This window comes from Aricia agestis, chromosome 12, assembly GCF_905147365.1.
Source record: "Aricia agestis chromosome 12, ilAriAges1.1, whole genome shotgun sequence".
Lineage (NCBI taxonomy): Eukaryota > Metazoa > Arthropoda > Insecta > Lepidoptera > Lycaenidae > Aricia > Aricia agestis.
This window is the reverse complement of record NC_056417.1, coordinates 7,877,690-7,896,089: the sequence shown is the minus strand read 5'-3', so window position 1 is coordinate 7,896,089 and position 18,400 is coordinate 7,877,690. Positions and strand designations below refer to the sequence as shown.

Sequence of the window (18,400 nt, the reverse complement as noted above, 5' to 3'; positions counted from 1 at the left end):
CAAATTTTGAAACTCATAAGTCATAACCCTCCTTTCTTGCGTAGTAGGTTAATATCACATATCGATATGTTAGTAGGGTAATCACAAATCACAGTTTTGTGCAAATGCTATCTACAGTTTTAAAAGCCTCAAAAATACTACAAGTGTAAAGTATTCGTCTTTTCGGTGCATTCGAATAATATAAGTTTCTTATACAAGGTGCAATTAAACCTTCCTGCCAAATATTGATATATTGATCCTTGTTAAAAATGAAAAATACACGTATTTTATTCTTGTATAGTTACACAGTACTAAAATGTTGAGAAATAGCTTCCGAAAGTTCTAAAAATCACAATTAATGGACACGCCCGCGCGTACGTGCCCCCCCCGCGCGCGCCTCCCCCCCGCTCATTCCCCCGCACCGCGGGTGACCGTTCTACAACGATTTTAAATGGGATAAAGTAATATGTAATTTAAAAAACTAGAGTTCGCCCAATGGTCGAAATTCGACCTTACTTGCAACGACATTAGGACTACTACCTATATTTTGTAAAAAATATTGACTTCGTCATAGTTTTTTTTCAATTCTTGTCTCTGGGACTCAGATGATCTTAGACTGGCCGTTTAAGCATTGCCTGATAGTATCTAAAATTGAATAAAAAAAAAACAATAATCCATTTTCAATGTGTCAACTTGTTGTCAGCAGACTTCAACCATAAATAAAAGAGTATAATTCGTATGTATAGGCTTGTCACTCAAAAATCTGTCATTTTTCCTAGTAGTAGTGTCGTAGTGTGTGTAACGTTTTATTTGTTAAAAATATATATGATAAAAGCATAATTTTAAAATAATATTAGCTCGATGCACTCCTTCACCATATAAACTATAACTGCAAAATTTCATGCACCTACGTTTCCCCATTTTTCGTAAAAAGGGTTACAAAGTTTTTCTCTCACGTATTAATATATAGATATCACCCAATTATTTTTGGTTAAATGGACTCTCCTAATGATACTTAAGCCCTGGAAAAAATTTGGCAGGAAGGTTTAATTGCAGCCTGTATAAATTGCATAATGCTACGCTGCAGTGTTTTAGAAATCCCCAAAATCGGACATGACTAAGTTAATGCAATGAGTCGATAACGTCTTATATTTTAAATGCAAGAGTAGAACTCCCGTGTGCGCATTTTACTTAGTTTTTGAGAAAATCAATTTTCAAATTAGTCATTTTTTGACTTCCTGAAAACGAAATCATTTTATTTAAATTAATTACGATGGTTTGTAAACTTGCTACAGTTGATTTGACTAATCATTATGAGACACAAATTTTGTACTTTATTTTATTCCTACAATTCAAGTAGTTCCTGCGATTTTAATGTTTGTAAATATTTAGACTTTATTTTTTTCTGCTTTCCTATATGATTTCCGCACCTTCTGTCAAAACTGAAAAATACTTTGGTATAGTCTTTACACTACAATATTTTTATTTTTTGGGAATCGCGCCTCATACCAGATATTTACGAATTCCTAATTTTTATTCGCGCCTTAAAAATTTTAAGAGCAAAGTTTCATCGAAGTGTTAAAAAAATATCATGTGAACACATGTGGACAGCATTTTTGACGACCACGGTGATAAAGAATAAAATGTTTTATTATTTAACTGATTTATTATTTGACTGATTAATAATTGACTGATTATTTAAATTGTAAATGTTTTATTATTTGACTGATTATTAAAAAAAAATATATTTGATGAAACTTTGCTCTTAAAATTTTTAAGGCGCGAATAAAAATTTTAAATTCGTAAATCTCTGGTATGAATCGTGATTCACAAAAAATAAAAATATTGTAGTGTAAAGACTATACCAAAGTATTTTTCAGTTTTGTCAGAAGGTGCGGAAATCATATAGGAAAGCAGAAAAAAAATAAAGTCTAAATATTTAAAAACATTAAAATCTCAGGAACTACTTGAATTGTAGGAATGAAATAAAGTACAAAATGTGTGTCTCTTAATGATTAATCTAATCAACTGGGTAGCAAGTTTACAAACCCTCGTAATTAATTTAAATAAAATAATTTCGTTTTCAAATTATTTTATTTAAATTTCAAAAGAGTCAAAAATTGACTAATTTAAAAATTGATTTTCTCAAAAACTATGTAAATGCGCACACGGGAGTTCTACTCTTGCATTTGAAATATAAGACGCCATCGGCTCATTGCATGAACTTAGTCATGTCCGATTTTGGGGATTTCTAAAACACTGTGCGCTGATGAAAATACATTGGTATAAAATGTTGAAGATAAAATCTGGTCTTCAAACATGAAGAAATTATAATAAATGGCCTAACGCTACGCACAAAAACGCTTTTGTGTTTCCACTGTTTCCCGTAAAGAGCGAGCTCGCTATTGCTAGAGTGAAAGAGAAAAGTAGCGTTCTGCGTTAGTCTTTTTTATAAAAATGTCTTCCTATCAGATTACCAGATTTCAGTACATTCTATTACAATAATACCTAATTTTATATTATTTTATGAGTTGCCATAACAAAATCTTAACATAGCCATACATAGCATAAGATTAGTATTTTACTTCTTTGTATTGTGCTACTACTTTTGACTTTTGGTTTCTGCCAAATTGAACTATTTACCTTATTAGATAATCAAGCAAACCTCACACCGTTGCATGTCGGACAAATAATTTGCTTCTTATGGGGAAACCGCCGGCTTCTCTCATTCAACTTGTTCTCTATAGACATCAGCAAAACCTCTTTCAAATAAAGTATTGTGTCTTTCCTAACGACGCCATCTTGGAAAAATTCTTTCAATACAATAATAATTCCATTGTCATCTCGACAGGCATCACCCATAGGCCTCTGATGTTTCAGATAATTGAAAACGAATTTCACAATTTGAACGATCAAATCCTCGTCCGGGCTCAAAAGTTTCAGCCGAGCAATCTCCACGGGCACCAACATTGACAGAAGATTTAGGGCAACGGTCATGACTATATCGTATAGATCTTTGCTAAGGTTTTCCAGTAAACATGCCACGCTTTCTGCGCCTTGAGCGCTGACTCGTACTAATACGCCTCCTATACGTAATATTTCACCCGGGTTGATGCCAACGAGTAAACTGTTATTTGGTTCTTCAGTGTCAAGGTATCGGTTGACAGCTGTTGGTGATGGTACGATCTGGGTTGGCATATTCTTTGAGGTAACATGGGCCGGTCCCAACGTAGAGAACAGTTCAGTTCTCCCATCCTTTCCAAGTCCGTACAAGTCGGACGGGTTGAATTTATGTACAGCATTCAAATTGACCTGTCCGTCCGATGTCATGGAAATTCGTAGTTTGTGGTTGTTTATATCCTTGTTTATTTTGAGTACATCTGCAAAGTATTGGTCCTTATTAGCTATGTTCTTAATGCCTTGTATCACTTCAGCATTCCCTTGGACCACTCCTTGCACTCTCCTCGTTTCAGCGCTGAGCTTATCAAATATTTTCCTGCAAAATGCAATTCTAAATGTTACCATAACCAGTGAGAATTTTTTTTTAAATTTTTAAAAGTATATTTATTTTGAGATAATAATAAGATTATTAAAAATGCGAAATTGTGTCTGTACTCTGTCTGTGACCTTTTAACGCTTAAACTACTGAACCGATTTTAGTGAAATTTCATATGGATAAACTCTGAAGTCCCGGAAAGGCACAGTATAGTTTTGTTACAAATAATGTATGTGTATCCGTGCAAAACACAGACGGTTAAACCATACATCGTGGCCAACAGATCTATACTAATATTATAAATGCGAAAGTGTGTCTGTCTGTCTGTCTGTTACCTCTTCACGCTTTTACCGCTGAACCGATTTTGCTGAAATTTGGTATGGAGATAGTTTAAGTTTAAGTAAAGGACATAGGATACTTTTTATCCCGAAAAAATGTACGGTTCCCACGCGATAAACGGCGCAACGGAGTTGCGGGCGTCATATAGTTGATCATAAAACCATTGTTTACCTGTGTTTATTACTTCTCAGTGTCGAACGGTACTCGTTGATGGTATTCGCTTGAGCATCCTCAATAATGGTCTTAGCGGTTCTGTTCGATACTACCGCGTTACAGAAGAACAGCGTTGCGGCAGAGAATTGGAACAGTTCTAGCGTCGTTGGTCTCTCACCGTGTTTCTTATACTGAAATAGAAAAAGCAGATGCCTGTTTTGCTTCCTATATACAGGTTTCACAACTAAGTGATAATATTTGAAGGTGTGTATATGTTCTTTATATAGAGTTTACTGTGAAAGTAGCAAAGCTGAAAGAGCAATTTTTTGTATGTATTTGTATGGCGCCCCAGCGTCATGAATTTTTCCATACAAAAGTAAAAAAAAAAGGTTTCATTTTGCAAAGCAGCGGCAGCATGAGCGCTAGACCAATGTCGATAGAAAATGAAACCTATGTCATAACGCGTATATTATGACGTCAGAAAGTGGCATTAAGAGGGCGCCTAACCCAAAAAATCAAACATCGTCCTTCTCTCTTCACTCACGCCTGTCTTTCATATTATGCCAGATGAAAAGGGACAACGCGGATATATAATATTATATTTTTTATCTAATATTATATATCCGCTTATATTCTTCGGGGCTTATATTCAAGTAATGAATTATAAAATCGAAAATTTTGGGTTAATCGCCCCCTTAATAAATTAGTCCGCAGCGGACAAACGTCCATAATACAGTTTTTTACAGAGACTAACAAATAGTAATAATAACTTATCTTGGCGGGGGCACTCTCGCGCCCCCAGATATTACCAATTTTTTAAATTGAAATCACTATACCTTGAGTATGATGTGTATGAGGCTGTTGACGACGCCGGCGCCGCCGGTGACGATGTTGGCGTGACGCAGCACTTCCACAGACATCGCTAGCGCCTGACCGGTCTGGATATTTTGGTAAAACTGTTATTATCCACATACAATAAAATCGTAGGAAAGTCAAAACTGTACAATTTTTTAAAGAGTTGAATTGAATTGAATCACGCCCTAAGTATTCTGCGTGATCTACAATCGATATCGAAGTCAACAATATAGACTGCACGGAATTACTTCAAATATTTGAATTTGAATTAAAAGGGTCAACATATAGGCTAAATATTATCTTGCTGTCACCTACTTTTGGTGCTGTAGAGCCATAGAGAAATATAATACACGGGGCATGTAGAGCCTTCACGCAGCAAGCAAGTTATATTAAACATGCGAAAGTATGTCTGTCTGTCTGTTACTTCTTCACGCCCAAATCGCTAAACCGATTATGCTGGAATTTAATATGGAGATACTTTAAGTTCCGGTGGTTCCGGGAAAGGACATCGAAAAGGCCGGCAACGCACCTGCAGCTTTTCTAATGTTGCGAGTGTCCATTGGCCATAGTGTCCATCAGGTGACTTATTTTATAAAAAAAAGAAACAACTTACCCTAGTCATATTAGTGCCGGCGGCTGCGGACCGCGCGAGCAACGTGCTCGCCGCGCCGGCCGCCAGTCCCACACTCGACGCGGTTATGTTCAGCCAGCTCCCACGCGCTTCGGCGTTCGCTATACTTATACTCTGAAATTAAAATGACTTATCAACTAAGAGCCTGTCCACACGGCGCGTTGCGTCAGCGTTGCATCGACGCAGCGCTGCCGTTTGACGCATATCCGGCCACACGGGCGCTGCGTCATCGCAGATATATTACGAAGCAGTCTTAACGTCAACACCCCCTCTCGCTTCGTCTCGCGTTGCGACGACGCAGCGCGCCGTGTGAACACCTTGATTATTTGTATGTAAAACATCGCAACGGCAGCGCTGCGTCGACGCAACGAGACGTGTGGACTGGCTCTAAGGGTTTACATTGCAACGTTGCGAGGCGTTGCGATGCATTTTTAATTGAGCCTGTGGCGCTTTTTGTACCGCCACATGCCATTTAAAACTGGCCTTACGCTAAGTACATGAACAACCTGTATTACGGGTACACAGTACAGCTACACAAGAAGATACAAATTGAATTAACTTTAACATTTGGGGTGTCGGGATGACTGTTCCGATTTTGTATGGCTCATAAAATGCTTTGCAACACCTTGCGACGTTGAAATATGTAATTAGCCCTATTTATTAAGATCTCTTAAAATCGTCTGTCTGTCTGGTCTTTTTTTTACCTGCTCATGAATTCTTCTATCATGCAAATGCATAGATGATCGGACTAATCCATATACTCCAGTGCCAACGGTAGCTGCTAGTGCTCCCACCAGCACCGCTGGGCCTACAGGCGTGAAGGCAGCTGCCCCTAGCACTCCCAAGGCACCGAGCGAGGCGACCGTACTAGCAGTGTCCGCAGTACTCAATACTTTAGCGGTGAGACCCAAAGCCGGAGACGGAGTAACAGTCAGTTTCACTCGGAGGTATTCTTCACCCTAAAAAGATTTTTATGACAATATTATTAGTTGCTTGAAATACAATTTATATTGATCAAATAATTTACAAATAACCCAAAATAAAATAAATAACTTGTCCGAAAATAAAAATATAATGTAATTTTTATATCAAAATTATATTATAATTAAGTAGTTGTAATTGATAAAATAAAAGAACTAATAAAAATAAGCAATAAAATCAGGGCAAATTATTTTCTTAGGCATAAAATTGTAGATTACTAGTTGGTCAATATTACCTCTACTTTGATACCACAATATTCTCCATCTTGTGGGGCAACCATCACACATTCTGGCAAAGAATTTTTCTTCAAATAGGAGTCCCAGTCATGATAGACTCTTGCACTTTCATCAATATACACTTTACAGGACTTTTCTGAAAAAAAAAATACAAGGAATAAAATGTTTGCAGGTAAGTACTTTCATTTTTGGCATGACGACAAAATTTGGTACTCAAAAAACCATAAATCAGATCGAGACACATTTGTTAATTTATTATATAACTAGCTGTTGCACGCGACTTCATCCGCGTGGACTTCAGTTTATAGCGCGCGGTGTCAACAAAATTGTTGTCAAATTTAAAAGCTTTTTATAACCCAAGTACCCCTTAAATCAAAATACCCAAAAACAGCTGCGCAGTGTGCACATAATATTTCGTTATTTTAAATTAAACTTTATTTAAGTATGCCAAATTTTAAAGATTATTTAGCCCCCCATTACACAACTTTACCCATAAACTATAATTTATCATTGATAGGTTTAAGGTTACATCACTGCATAGATAAAGTACTGAGTAGTGAGTTATATAAAAGCGTGTAAAACAATCTAAAGAATCGAAAATTGAAAAATATAACTTGAGAATTGAGATGGTACCACCTCCTATACAGGGTGCAATTAAACCTTCCTGCCAAATTTTTATATATTGATCCTCGTTGAAAATTAAAATACACGTATTTTTTCTTTTATAATCACTCAGTACTAAAATGTTGAGAAATAGCTTCCGAAAGTTATCCTAAAAAACACTACAATTAATGGACACGACGTGCCCCTGCGCGCGCGCCTCCCCCCGCGTCACCAACGCTCATTCCCCCGCGCCGCTAGTGACCGTTCTGCAACGATTTTAAATGGGATAAAATATTATGTCATAAAAAATATCACCTAATTTTTGTTGGTAAAATGGACTCTCCTAATAATACCTAAGCCCTGGAAAAAAATTGGCAGGAAGGTTTAATTGCACAATGTAGAAACACGTAAGAGCAAGCGATAGCACGATGTAGACAACTCTTAGCGCCATCTGTTATGAATTTTTGGAACTAACTTAATTTGAACAAATTTACGCATTTTCACCCCCTTACAACCCCTTTTTCCAGTTAAAAATTAGCCTATGTCCTTTCTCAGGCTTTAGACTATCTGTGTACAAAATTTCATTACAATCGGTTTAGTAGTTTTGGAGTGAAAGCGAGACAGACAGACAGACAGATAGACAGACAGAGATACTTTCGCATTTATAATATTAGTATGGATTAGGGACTTTCTTATCCTAAAACATTTTTAATATTGAAAAAACATGTGTGAAATGTACCCAGTACCAAAGAAGAATGTTTAAAAATGCGATGTAAAAATTTACACATTAAGGTTTCAGCATATTGACCGGTAATTTTTTTTATAGTAAGCGCGTTTTATTAAGTATTGAATTACATTTTGTATAAATCCGCGGTGTTGGTAATTGTGCAGTTACCGTTGCGGAACAAAAAGTTTTCAATGTTCCTGGGTCTTGATTGTGTATTAAAATAATATTTCAAAAATCTTAAATATATTTTATGTATAATATTATAAAAAATCCAGAAATATATCGATGCAATGAACATTTTAGTTCTAATACGATTCAACAGATGGCGTTTTTTTTTACTTCATTGTAACATAGAACTAATCATACTTATAATTAGTTATTATGTTTTTGTTTATAGTTTTTAATACGTTAGAATAATATGTTTAATAATATTATCACTTGGTATAATAATAATCAATCTATCTTATCTTATAGAACTCCTACTGCATTTCTAATATAATATATTAGAAATGCATGCATTATGAATGAATGAATGAATGAATATACTTTATTGCGCACATCACAGTTACAAACACACACATAAAATAAAGAACATATAAAATGAAGAGTTGACAACAGAAGGCGCTCTAAAATAAAGAAGTTCGAGTGTACCGTGTTGGCCTGTATTCCATCCAGAAAATATATCAATGCTATAAACATTTTAATTATAATATATGAAAACAGATGGCGTGTTATTTTTTACTTCATTATTGTAACAGAACTAATCATACCTACTTTATTATATATTATTGTTTTTATTCATAACTAGCTGTTGCCCGCGACTTCATCCGCGTGGACTTTAGTTTATAGCGCGCGGTGTCAACAAAAATTGTGTCAAATTTAAAAACTTTTTAAAACCTTGGTAAGTGGTACCCCTCTTAGGGCCGCGCTACACCGGAATGGCAGCGCTGAAAGTGCTCGCCTCGCCGCTGCCATTCCGGTGTAGCGCGGCCCTTAATTAATCAAAATACCCAAAAACAGCTGTGCAGTGTGCACATAATCTATACTAATATTATAAATGCGAAAGTATCTCTGTCTGTCTGTCTGTCAGTCTCGCTTTCACGCCAAACGCCAAAACTACCGAACCGATTGTAATGAAATTTTGTATACAGATAGTCTAAAGCCTGAGAAAGGACATAGGCTACTTTTTTACTGAAAAACAGGGTTGTAAGGGGGTGAAAATGCGTAAATTTGTTCAAATTAAGTTAGTTCCAAAAATTCATAATAGATGGCGCCGTGCGTCTTCTACATCGCGCTGACGCTTGCTCAAAAGTCTTTCTATAAGAGGTGGTATCATCTTCCATCTAAGTTTCGATTGTTGATCTGTTCTACGGTAGGTATTAAATAACTCAGTACTTTATCTGTGCAGTGACGTAACCTTAAACCTATCAATGATAAATAGTTTATGGGTAAAGTTGTGTAATTGGGGGGCTAAATAAGCTTTAAAATTTGGCATTAAAATATAAAGTTTAATATAAAAAAATGAAATACTTATTGTGTGCACACTGGACAGCTGTATTGATTTAAGGGGTACCAGGTTTTTTTTTATAAAAGCATTTGACACCAATTTTGTTGACATCGCGCGCTATAAACTGAAGTCCACGCGGACGAAGTCGCGGGCAACAGCTAGTATATTATAATCATGTTATATTGAAATGTTCAAACAAAAATTTTTTTATCAATAAAAAAATATATTTTTAATATACGTTATTTTATTTTTTATCTGAGTAACATTAATTAAGTTTTATTGAAGCATTTAGCTATTAGAAAGTTGCATAATCAACGTTCCGGTAAATTTACCGGTAAAAAAATTTTTAGTCGTAAGGAAGTCTCCGATTTCCGTCTCTGTTCGTTAAACTGTAGGTAAATATACTCACCCAATTCCGATCACTGGTAATTACTTATTACTTACCTCCAATAATAGTAGAGATACACTTTCTTATTTTAAAAACAGCAGTACACCAAATGCCTTTAATATCATTTCTTTGGTGCAGATCGACCCAATAATTCTTGGGCTGTATTTTATAGAATGGTAGGGGGTCCGGTCTTGCACATACTACTAGCAGCACGGACATCATTATGTCCTCATCATTCTGTGAATATTTTTCTGAAAAAGTACAATAAGATTTTATCTTTTTCTGAAATCTAAATAAACTGCTTCTTGCCAATAAATAAAACCAATGTATACTTTTTAATAATAATTTTGACATAGGCCTCCCCTATTTCCTTGCATTAGTCTCTGTCCCTGGCGTATGTCGATGGACAACCTGACTAAATGAGTTTTTCTTGTTTTACTGTGAACATTGTATGGTGGTGACCATAAGGTCAGTGAATAAAGGCTTTATTTATTTTTATTCAAGTGAAAACTTCTTTAGCGGCGTTGAGCACTTTTGTGGGATGGGTAAAAACTGTGTAACTCGCGTCAGATTCTCGTGCTGATCGAAAAACCGTAAGACGGTTGGAGAGTAGTGTTGTATAAAAATGGGTTAAAAAATTGTAAGGGTTTCAATTAATTAAAAAAATCGTTTTTTTTTAAATCGATTTTCATAAAAAATGGGTTAAAAATTTAATTGATTGTAAGGGTTTCGATTAATTAAAAAAATCGATTTTTAAAAATCGATTTTCATAAAAAAGGGTTAAAAAAAATAATGCACAACGTTCATAATCAAGTTTTCACTTCCGCCGGCACTCCTGGAGTGCAACCCGTCTGTTTTAATAATAATTATAACTTTTACTCATAGACAACACACAATCAATTATTTATTGTTGTATATGTAATTTATTGTATATTATGTATATAGTACACGCCAGATTGTCCACGGAAGATTATAATATCTTAACCCATCAAGCCCCAAGATGCCCACATGCTGCCGCGATACAATTGAATATCTATTGTGTCTCGTTTCCCACGATCGAGAGATTGATAATAAATTATAAACCTACTTTGCTCCACAATTTTCTCGTAAATGTTCATGACTTGTTCCTGTTGTCTCGTTGTGTATCCTTCAAGACTGGCTTGGTCTGGATCAAAGGGCAGCAACATGTCACCCTCAAGACTTGGACTCCCAAATAGGGCAAAGGCTATATTTTGCAACAGATACTTTCTGTTGGTTGACTCATATCTGAAAATAAAATAAATGTATCTTTTTAATTTGTTATCAACAATTAAAAATTTTATCTGATAGAAGAAGTTCAAAGGTCCAAATTTTGGTACAAAATATAGTTACAGTTATTGCATAAAATTATTAGAAGTATAGCTTTACCATAATGGCGCATCCACACATGCCGCCGGCTTATACCGCCGGGTTTGCCGCCGGCTTTCAGACTGCCTTGCCACCAAAGCCTGTGTGCTTAGCCGGCATGTGTGCTTAGCCGGTGGCCGGCCGCCGACCGTGTGGATACAGCATAAGGTATGATGAAGGTAAAGCTATGGTCTTATATATTATGTACATTAACTTTATACAGCAATATTTTTTTTACTGCAGCCTGTTCGTAATAATTTTGTCACATAGTTCCTATGAGTTAAATGTTGTGCTGTAAATAATTCAATCAAACAACAGAAATAACTCCTCAATGCAATGACCATTTCTATTGTTTTTATAATATTTAAATATAACTAATTTTATATCGTCTTATCAGTAAAGCCACTATAATTGATGATACTAATAATAATATTGAGATGCTGGTCAATTTTACTTAAATTCTTAAATTAATTGCTGTTATTTTCATGACTTATTACATTTACGTAAAAACTGATGTAATACATAGCAATAAGTAGGTAAACAAACGTTTGCTTTGGACTTACTTTATCCAATCACAGTCTGGAAGATTCTCAAAGTATTCTTGCTGTATTTGTACTGGTGACATCTTTTCTGGTGTCTGCTCCTGTTCTTGGGCCATTTCTAGTTCCAACTCACGAAAATCTTCAAAGTCGGCACCAATATTGTTCTCAGACATTGTTTACTTTTGGAATTCTATCGCTTTATCAAAGTATACACCACCACAAAGTTAGAAGTTTACCGTAACTACGAATGCACAGTTACACTTTAGTCCTTAATGATTGCTAGGTTAATAGTAATCACAAAGATCGTGATAATATTTAATTTTTATATTGGTAATATAAAAGGTATTTATTAAAAATCACGAAAACCAAAATAAAAATAAATTAAAACTTCGCAATTTGCATTTATTTCTGACAAGTGACAGTGACAAGCTGCAAGCGGTCTTACCAGCTCTTAGAAATATTTACCCCTACATCCATGATGAAGGAAAAAGCAGAAGTTAAAAAAAATCTTGAACAGCTATAATATTTCGTTTCACAAACATAAAAGAAAAAAATAAACAAATTACAGTGAACAAGAAAAATGTTTCTTGGCCTTTTAAGACTAAACCGTAAACAAAAGATGAAGTAGGTACTTACGTCTTCATTATTTCGCAAAATATTATTATATGAATGGCAGAAAATCATGATGCCGCGGCCGCAAATGGGTCTATCGTACCGCGTACGAAGCTTCGTGATGTGAGGCGACACCATTGGACGATACACGCAAATTGTCCATGAATGGTATCGTTTTGAGCACGCAGGTGCGGCCCGGGCATGAGAGCGAAGAGAAAATCTTTGATTCTTGGCCCCTAAATTCTAAAGCTATTAAAATATAAATAAATAATAAATTAAATTATTCAAAATGGGTATCATGATAGACTTTTTGAAAGTCGAACGAAGAAACTACTTTGCCTACCAATGGTTCGGGAACTACACCGCCGAGAAGAACCGGCGTAAGAAACTCGAACGAGGCCATCTTATACTAAAAAAAATGGAAAATTACAATGATATTATGGCTTACAGATATGTAACAAACATAAAAGAAGAGTAGGTAACCTGCATGTAGCCACCCTATTCCCAAGGTGTGCTGTCCGCTTTCTACGCTTTAGCACACAAACTATTATAACTAATCTAGTTTAAAATTCCATAATTGATAATCCATAATTAATTACGATATGTTTGCTATGGAAAAGAACATTAATTAAATAATATTATTAAAAATACTTTTGACCAAGAACACATAAATAAAAATAAAGCCTAAAAACTCGTTTTAATTGAAACGATTTAATGGAAATTTTACTTAGATTTAGGGACAAATCTTTAAGTTGACAACATTATTTACAAGTGACAAGTGACAGCTGATCTTTTTTTTAGTATGGCAATAGAGAGGCACGTACTCAGGTATTTACCCACAATAACTACTTGGAAAATTCTTTCGTAGCCGGTAAATAACCGTACCTATGCCAGATCATTGCAGAGAGACAAAATTCCACGTTCTACAGATTGTAACTAAAAACTACGCACTAAGTGATAATACTTTAGGGTGTGTATCATGGGTACCTACTTTATAATATTAATATCGAGTTCGCTGTCAGGGCTTCAAATACCTGTATTTTTTCATAACGTTACTGCTTCAAGGGCATAGATACCGGTATGAAAATTTACCCGATACTAGAAATAACGGTAAAAATTGGAATTAATACAGGTAAATGTTATAACGGTAAATAGGATTTATAACGGTAAATATATGTTCTTTGATAACGTTAACTTTTGTAAAATAAGTACTTAATTTAATCAGTCAATTCAGTATGCAGCAGTATGCACAAAATTAAACTAGACGTGTCGAGGTATATATTATAGGAAAAATGACGTCTAATGAGAATGACATGGTCAGTAGGTACTCAGTAATTCAGTGCTCAGTATCTTTGTTCACATATTACTAATTTATGGTTTGTATAGTAAATTATTGTATTGCCAGCACGTACGCCGTGCGCTGGCTGCCGGGCGGACTCTGTTGTTTTGCAGACGACGGGGCGAGGCAGGCATTAGTCCACGAAGGAATAAAGACCACGTCTGCCCATCGATGTCTGCAGCCGCCCTCGCCGCGTAGGTATACAAAGCACACGACGAGTGGAGGTACTCAGTTCAGGACGTTCGTTCTAGTAGAGGTAGAGAGAATAGAGCTATCTGCCGCCTCGCGCCGCCGCGCCGTCTGCGTTACTGCATGTAAAATTTATTTCATACTCTTTGAGTAACTTGGTAAAATGCAAACGATAATATCCTAGAGGAAATTAAAGGAGTAAAATTATTCTCATGATAGTTATACTCGTGTAACTTCAAGTTTGGTCGAATCGGGCCTAAATAAATACGGAGTACGGACATACTAGGTACACCTTGCATAATTTTCTGCATTCATTGACTAAACAAATTGCACTATCTTGACTTGTTAAAGTCAAAGTTTTCTTTTTTTTATGAAAATAAGGGGGGCGAACGAGCAAACGGGTCACCTGATGGAAAGCAACTACCGTCGCCCATGGACACTCGCAGCATCAGAAGAGCTTCAGGTGCTTTGCCGGCCTTTTAAGAGGGAATAGGGTAATAGGGGAGGGTAGGGAAGAGAAGGGAAGGGAAAAGGGGAGGGAATTGGGCCTCCGGTTAACTCACTCACTCGGCGAAACACAGCGCAAGCGCTGTTTCACGCCGGTTTTCTGTGAGAACGTGGTATTTCTCCGGTCGAGCCGGCCCATTCGTGCCGAAGCATGGCTCTCCCACGTATATAAAAACTAGTGCTCGGAAGTCGGAAGTTGGGCTGCGAGTGAGATTTGGTGCACGACGCATACCGCATACCTGATACCAGAAAATATCGTTATATTTACCGGTATTTTTATAATGATATTTTTTGGTTATGTTACTAGATATCGATAAAAAAAATACCGTTATCTGGCTACCATTATGAAAATACCGGTACGTAACGATATTTTTTCGGGTACCTATTCGATAACGTTATGAAGCCCTGTTCGCTGTAAAGTATCAACGATGAAGGAGTACTTAATTACTTTTTCATATTTTTGTAGGGAAAATTCATGACGCTCGGGCGCTTGCCCATACAAAAAAAAATGCATTTTGCGCTGCAGTTACTTAACTGTCATAGGAAACTTTAAATTTGTTTGTGTCCCGGCCCTCAGCCTTAGTAAAGTATTAAATCACTTAGGGCCTTTTTCACCACTTCCTGATAAGTGTCGGATAGGCTATCCACAACATAACTTGACAAATTATAGTGTCTAAAGTTTAAACACACCATGCCGAAAATACGAGGCCGAAGTTCGGCAAGATTACGCCTGCAATGTATTTTAAATTACCGATGACACACCATGCCGTAATTACGTCGTGTTATAGCGTACCGTACAGCCGAACTTCGGTCGAGCGTACGTAAGTTCCTTAATGTTTTTTTTTCAGCGTCAATTCGGCGGCGCGGTGCGGCGTTCGAGACACTGAATACTCGGACTGTATTTCCGCCGCGAAATCTCGGCTCTGTCGCTCTGCGTGTGGAAGGGCCACAAGACGTTTTTTTTATCACGCGCGTTTGTATCGATACAAACGCAAGTTGAACGCTCAGAAAACGCAAGGAAGCCGACACGCTTTAACCTTTACACACGATCCTTATTTTTGTATCGATACAAACGCACATTTTTCGAACGCAACTAGGACGTGCTGTAAACGCGCGCTTGTATCGCGTCTTTATCGCGTTCGTGTCGCGGTGGTGGACACGGCGCGGCGCACAGGCTCCTCCTCCACCCGTCGTTCCCCGCTGAGTCGCTGTGTGTTTGTATCGATACAAACGCGTGTTCAAAGCGCGATTTAATAGCGTTCAACTTGCGTCTGTATCGACTATCGATACAAACGCGCGTTAAAAGCGCGCTTCATTAGCGTTCATCTTGCGTTTGTATCAATACAAACGCGCGTTTTATTTGCGTCAAAAAAAAATTGTCATATCTGCTAACTTAGACCACAACACAGAGGGAGCCGAGCGAGCGCAGCGAGCGTGCTGCGGCAGCAGCCGGCGACCGCCGTCAAATAAAAGGGGGGCTCGAGGGGCACAGCCCCCGCCAAAACAAAAACAAACCAGTTGGCTAAGTGTCGTCTAGCTGTAGTGTTGACCGTTGTAGTCAACAAGTCGGCTAAACGACGTATAGCCGTGTGATTGAATGGTGTTGTTCAGTCAATGGGCTAGCTGTTTGATTGAACGGCTATTTAAGAGGATACACCAGGGGCGAGAGAAATTGAAAATAGGTATTTGAAAATGTATTGCTGTCTCACAAATCTCAAGTCTCCCACCGCAGAGCGCGATAGAGAAAACACGACAAAAGTTCTAATAAAAGAACAGAAAATCTTCGATTCGTTGTCCGCTAATTCCTTCTCCAAAACTTAACCGATTTAAGTACTTTTTTCATTAAGAATTAAAGCAAGGTTTGAGCTGTGTTCCTATGTTTTTTTTTTTTTGTATATTCTAGCCAGTTTTGTTTTCTGGGTGTTTGAACACAGAGGAAAATCTGGCCATTTTTTGGGTTTTTGGACGTTCTTATCTTATTAAATAATAAAATTATGAAAAAAAAGAAAACATAGGGACATGCTAATGCAAGGAAAAAAATCATAACTCTACCGGCATTATCCAGGGAGGAAACAGGGGACAGCGTTTGTATGGAAAAACGGCAGTGTGGATTCCTCTTAAACCAGTCGGCTGCGACATAATTATCCTACTAATATTATAAAGGCGAAAGTTTGTTTGGATGTATAGATGTATGGATGTGTGGATGTGTGGATGTGTGGATGTGTGGATGTGTGGATGTTTGTTACTCTTTCACGCAAAAACTATTGAACGGATTTTAATGAAACTTTACAATAATATAGCTTATACATCAGAATAACACATATGCTACAATTTTAACGGACTTTCAAAATGGGGGATGTGTTATGTTCGTTTTCTTATGTTCAACGATTTCTCCGCCGTTTGTTAACCGATTTTCAAAATTTTTCTTTTGGTATGTAGGGTATCATCCCAATTAGGTATTATATTCACAAAAGTGGTGATCTGATGAAGGATCCATAAGTAATCGAGGGAACTCCTCAAAATTTATGGGGAAACATGTGGTGACTTCGGTTTCGTGAGAAGTATTCTAAGCATATGCTACAAACAAGTAAGATTTTGCACCGAGGTATAGCTGGTATACCGTGGTTCGGAAGGTGCTGAGAGAACTCCTGATTCTTTATAGATACAACTTGTATCTTACAAGTTTGGGAGTTTCGGCGTTGTTTTAAGAACGGAAAGCATAAGCTACTATGCAAATTACATTCATCATCATCACTACCATAATATTATACCATGCATCGTCCCATGATTATGCGCCTTTTCATAGTCTTTTAGATCGAGGCTCGAGTTTGTCAAGCGATAATTTAAAAAAATCTATACTTAATATTATAAACCTGAAGAGATTGTTTGCTTGAATGCGCTAATCTCAGGAACTACAGGTCCGATTTAAAAACTTATTTCAGTGTTAGATAAAGACTCATTTATCGAGTAAGGCTATAGGCTATATTATATTATATTATCACGCTAAGACTAATACGACCGAAGAAACTCAGGAAAATGTGGTAAAAACGGGGAAAATATTAGAAAGGGTTTATCTCACGAACTACTGGAGCAATATTTGGCACTTATATAGAGTAGACCACGTGAAAGGAGTAAATATCTATTTTTATTCGAAAATGTACGGTTTCTGTGAAATTCCTAATTTACGCGGGCGAAGCCGCGCGGGACATCTAGTAGAATATATTATGGAGCATCTGTCAAATAAGTTGTGGATAGCCTTTGTTACACCTTGTCAGTTGTCAGTTGTCAGTGGCGGGGCAAGACCTAGGTAATAGGTACGGTACATTTGATCGGGTCAAGATATATTTTGCGAGGCCCCTGGCCCCCCGATAGATGACGCAAGAAGACGGATATTCTTGTGAGATAGAATTTTTTTATACTCAAACTTTTATTTATAATTTGAGTATCAAAGCTTGTAAGTAAATCCTTAAGGTTGGGTTGCACCAACTAACTTTAACTATAACTGTAACTTTAACCATAACTACAGTGCAAAATGTCAAATCTTTGGTTAAAGTTAACTATGGCGTCCAAGGACGCCATAGTTAACCTCCGCTCATACGTAAGTAGGTATATCTGAAAATTTACTATGTTTTACAGTGTTATATTTTTCCTGTCAATTTTTACGGATAATTCAATTTTTTATACCCTTGATCCCGTTACCTGTAGCTTCAATAAAAAAAATAAACGCAACAGACATCTGTGAATTTCTCCGGTTAAAGTTAAAGCTAAAGGACGCCATATTTAACTATAACCATAACTTTAACCTTAACTTTAGCCAAGCCTCTGGTGCAACCTACCCTAATTATCAAAACTTGTAAACGAAATACGGACGGACGAAAATTATTTCCCTATAATTTGGAAAGGTGTTAGCAGATGACCCACGTTCATCAC

General features: G+C 36.7%; 1 protein-coding gene across 1 annotated transcript; it reads right to left on the bottom strand.

Annotated features, from left to right (window-relative positions):
* Positions 1–2,192: 2,192 nt before the first annotated feature.
* Positions 2,193–12,193, bottom strand: LOC121732388. The gene is made up of 9 exons (XM_042122253.1): positions 11,845–12,193; positions 10,983–11,161; positions 9,952–10,146; positions 6,670–6,806; positions 6,158–6,412; positions 5,436–5,567; positions 4,804–4,905; positions 3,986–4,158; positions 2,193–3,475 (listed from the first exon to the last, which is right to left on the bottom strand). Exons 1-9 carry the CDS (start codon positions 11,994–11,996, stop codon positions 2,635–2,637), a joined length of 2,166 nt encoding a protein of 721 aa, XP_041978187.1. The 5' UTR covers positions 11,997–12,193; the 3' UTR covers positions 2,193–2,634.
* Between the last annotated feature and the right edge of the window lie 6,207 nt (positions 12,194–18,400).